The 2,937-nt window shown below is 66.4% G+C and overlaps 2 protein-coding genes across 2 annotated transcripts in view; both read left to right on the forward strand.

The window, feature by feature from the left end:
* MNEG_12676 (hypothetical protein) overlaps window positions 1-241 on the forward strand; it is a gene marked incomplete at both ends in the record, with an annotated part of 3,224 nt that extends 2,983 nt beyond the window's left edge. The window contains one exon of the mRNA XM_014038851.1: window positions 123-241. Within this exon, the coding sequence (XP_013894305.1) occupies window positions 123-241 (119 nt within the window). The remainder of the gene's footprint in view (window positions 1-122) is intronic.
* Window positions 242-2,367: 2,126 nt separating this feature from the next.
* On the forward strand, window positions 2,368-2,902 carry MNEG_12677 (hypothetical protein; the record flags this gene model as incomplete). The annotated part of the gene is made up of 1 exon (XM_014038852.1): window positions 2,368-2,902. A coding segment is annotated over one exon (535 nt), but the record flags the coding sequence as incomplete, so codon positions are not given.
* Between the last annotated feature and the right edge of the window lie 35 nt (window positions 2,903-2,937).

The following is a 2,937-nucleotide window of genomic DNA, read 5'->3' on the forward strand; positions in this document are numbered from 1 at the left end:
GGGCGCCGCAGCCACTGCGTGGGCCGTCGGCGCGGCGGCGGTGTCATGGGCCGCGGCGGGAGGCCGCGGCGCAGCCGAGGGAGACTATGCGGCGCCGCTGTTTCCCTGGACGCCGTGCTCAGCTATACTGTTGGCCTCGATCCTGGCCGGCGCGGCCAGCCCCGCGGCGCTGCTGCAGCTCGCGGGCTTCGTGGCAGCTGCGGTCGCCTATTACTACCTGCGCCGCCCCTGGCGGCCATGAGGGCGCCGCCGGGAGGCGGGCGGCCTCTGGCGGTCTCGTGACTGCCGGCTGAGGCTCGTCACAACTGGCGGCGCAACCGACCAGCCGCAGGGGCAGCCGGCGGCAGCTGCCGGCCGGATAGCTAGAGGCGCCACATGCGGCGCCGCTGCAGCGCGCGGGCCCCGACACCGCAGCTTCCGAAGAAGGCTTGTCGGCATTAGCAGCAGCGTCCATCACAGCCGAGCGGCCAGCATGTTTTGTACTGCCCAGGTGAGGGAGCCCCTTTGAGCGCTTCCACCTTGCGGAGATGCAGGCACGCCCATTCCATTTTGCCGCTGCGCAGCTGCCACTGCGGCTCGCGGCGAGCCCTTGCGTTGGCCGTTTTGTACCCCGCAAGTCGGATCCTGGTGACAAGAAAATTGTGGACTGCCAGCCACCAGTGCATTTTTACTGAGTCCACAGGCCCGCGCATGCCTTCGCACCTCTGCCCATGGTTGAAAAGAGGGCAGGTGCACATGCACGCGGGCCACCTTCTGCGCAGAGGTTGCTGTTGCTGGCAGGCTGGGCACAGCAAGCGGGCAGCTGGAACCGCCGCCAATTTTGCTTTGCTGCCCAGGCGGTGTGTGTTGATGCGGGTACTGTGCAGCGCGAGCTGACGTCTTAACAGGACGTCTGCATTCCTAGCTGTTGCCTGCTGGCCTCCACATCACAAAAGATAGTTTGAACCGCTGCTGCACAGCTGTGGCCGGAGAGAGGAAGTAATCTGGGAATGCTTGCACACTGCAGATGGAGCACTTGGTTGCCAGGCCGTGTGGCCGCCAGCCAGCCATGCAGCTCGCCAAGCCTGACGTCGCCCGAGTGGCCCAGAGCGTTTGCTGGCGGCATCACGGTGCTGTCCTAGCCTGCTGCGCAGACGCCTCATAAAAGCGTTCTCGGCCGCATCCCACAGGGCTTTCTGCACCGGGCATGCCGGTCGCACGCTCTCAAGTGCGCATGGTAATGCATGATGAGCAATACATGCACAATTCCTCAAGGTACAGGGAGGAGCGGGGTAGGGGCATGCAAGGGGGCAAAGCAAGCTGCCAAGGGGGTGGTTTCATGCGCACAAACACTAGAGTCGCCGCTGCAAAGCAGCGCAGCCTGCCAGCGCCGCCCTCCGCCCTGTGTTATGGCCAACGATCCCTCCGTTGTCGCACACGGCCTCCACGGATGATAGAGCTTTCAGCGCCAGCCGCGACCTGAGCTCGCACTGCGAGTGGGTTTGCCCAGTGGCGCCCGCTGCCGGCCACCCTTGCGCAACCCTAGTGCAGCCCTGCAGTCGGGTGCGGCGCGGATGGCGACTTGATGCCAGGTGTGGCGCAGCACTGAACTGGCGAGGATTTGTGCGCATGGCCGCGCCATGCGAAGCGTGCACCGCGCACGCGCATCCCGGCTCGTACCCCGCCCGCGTCACCGCAGCGTGCGGGATGACACAGTTGCTCTGCACGTCACCGCTCAACAAACTCTGTGCCGTTTGGGGTGCCTGCTACTGCTTGCTTGATAGGCTTTCCCACCACCACGGTGGGCACAGGTGTGCTTGGGAGCAGGACAGAGGAAGCAGATGCCGCGGCGCTCTTCCCGCCGCAGCGGAGTCATTCAGACTCGCCTCGCCGCGCTGCGCTCGGGGCGAGGATGACGCAGGCGGCACGTGTCGGGTACGCCGCGAGCCTGGCCTCAGATGCCAGCGCCGTGGTCGCAAGTCCGTTTGCAGGCCAGACACTGCTTTCATGGCCCGGAGTAACGCGCAGCGCGCCGCCCAATGGCCAACGCAATGCGCAGCAGTCATCGTCAGCAGTGGCGGATTCCCAAGCCGCAGGTGCAGGACGCCTGTCAGGGACGCTGGAGCATGCAAACTAACTGATACCTTGGCTCGTGACGGTCTGTTATCTCATAGTCGCCGTCCCTTTAAAGCCACTTACGCGTAAACTTCGGTCTCTTGGCTCGCGTGGCTGGGATCCTGTGGTCTCTGCGTGAAGTGATATTACTGGTGCACCAAGTTTGTTTCGCGCTCATTTCCGTATCCATCTGCGTGGCGGAACACCGATGACCAACGTTCGCGCGGGCTAGCGCAGAGCCATGGGCTAGCACGCGTTGTATTTGGTGGTGAGATGCACGCCTTCAGGGCGTGCCGCGGCAGCCGGCACGCTTGGACCTGGTCCTCGGTGCTGCTGGTGCTGGTTGTTCTGTCGAGGTATCGCGCGGACGCGGTCAGGCAGGAACCGCAACAGCAACGTGTTCCGGTGGATGGCCAAATTCATCCCTGGGGCGCTGCCGCTGCCTCGCCGCGTCGCGCCGGCGCCGCTTTCCGCGCCCGCACGAGGGCGGATGGGCGCCCCGTCGCCGTCGCCGCCGCCGCCCCCGGCCGGCCGGCGACGGGGCCTGCGCCGCCCACGGCGCGGCGCGCCCTGAAGGATCACGAGCCGAACATCCTTCTCCCGAACGCCTCGGCCGCCGTCTGCCCCGGCCCGATCGTGCCTGGCGCCAAGCTCCTCGTGCGCGTGTCGTGCGTCGTCGGCCTGCTGCCGCGGCGCCTGGGCATGCCGGGCGCGGAGATGGCGGGCGTGCCGTCCAAGGCGGTATCGCTGCCGACAGTCATCGTTGATGACAACCTGGAGAACCCGCAGGACATCGCAGTGCAGCCGGGTGAGCCGCACCGCGCGGCGGCCGCGGGGCCGCAC

Source organism: Monoraphidium neglectum (assembly GCF_000611645.1).
Source record: "Monoraphidium neglectum strain SAG 48.87 unplaced genomic scaffold scaffold03371, whole genome shotgun sequence".
Taxonomy (NCBI): domain Eukaryota; kingdom Viridiplantae; phylum Chlorophyta; class Chlorophyceae; order Sphaeropleales; family Selenastraceae; genus Monoraphidium; species Monoraphidium neglectum.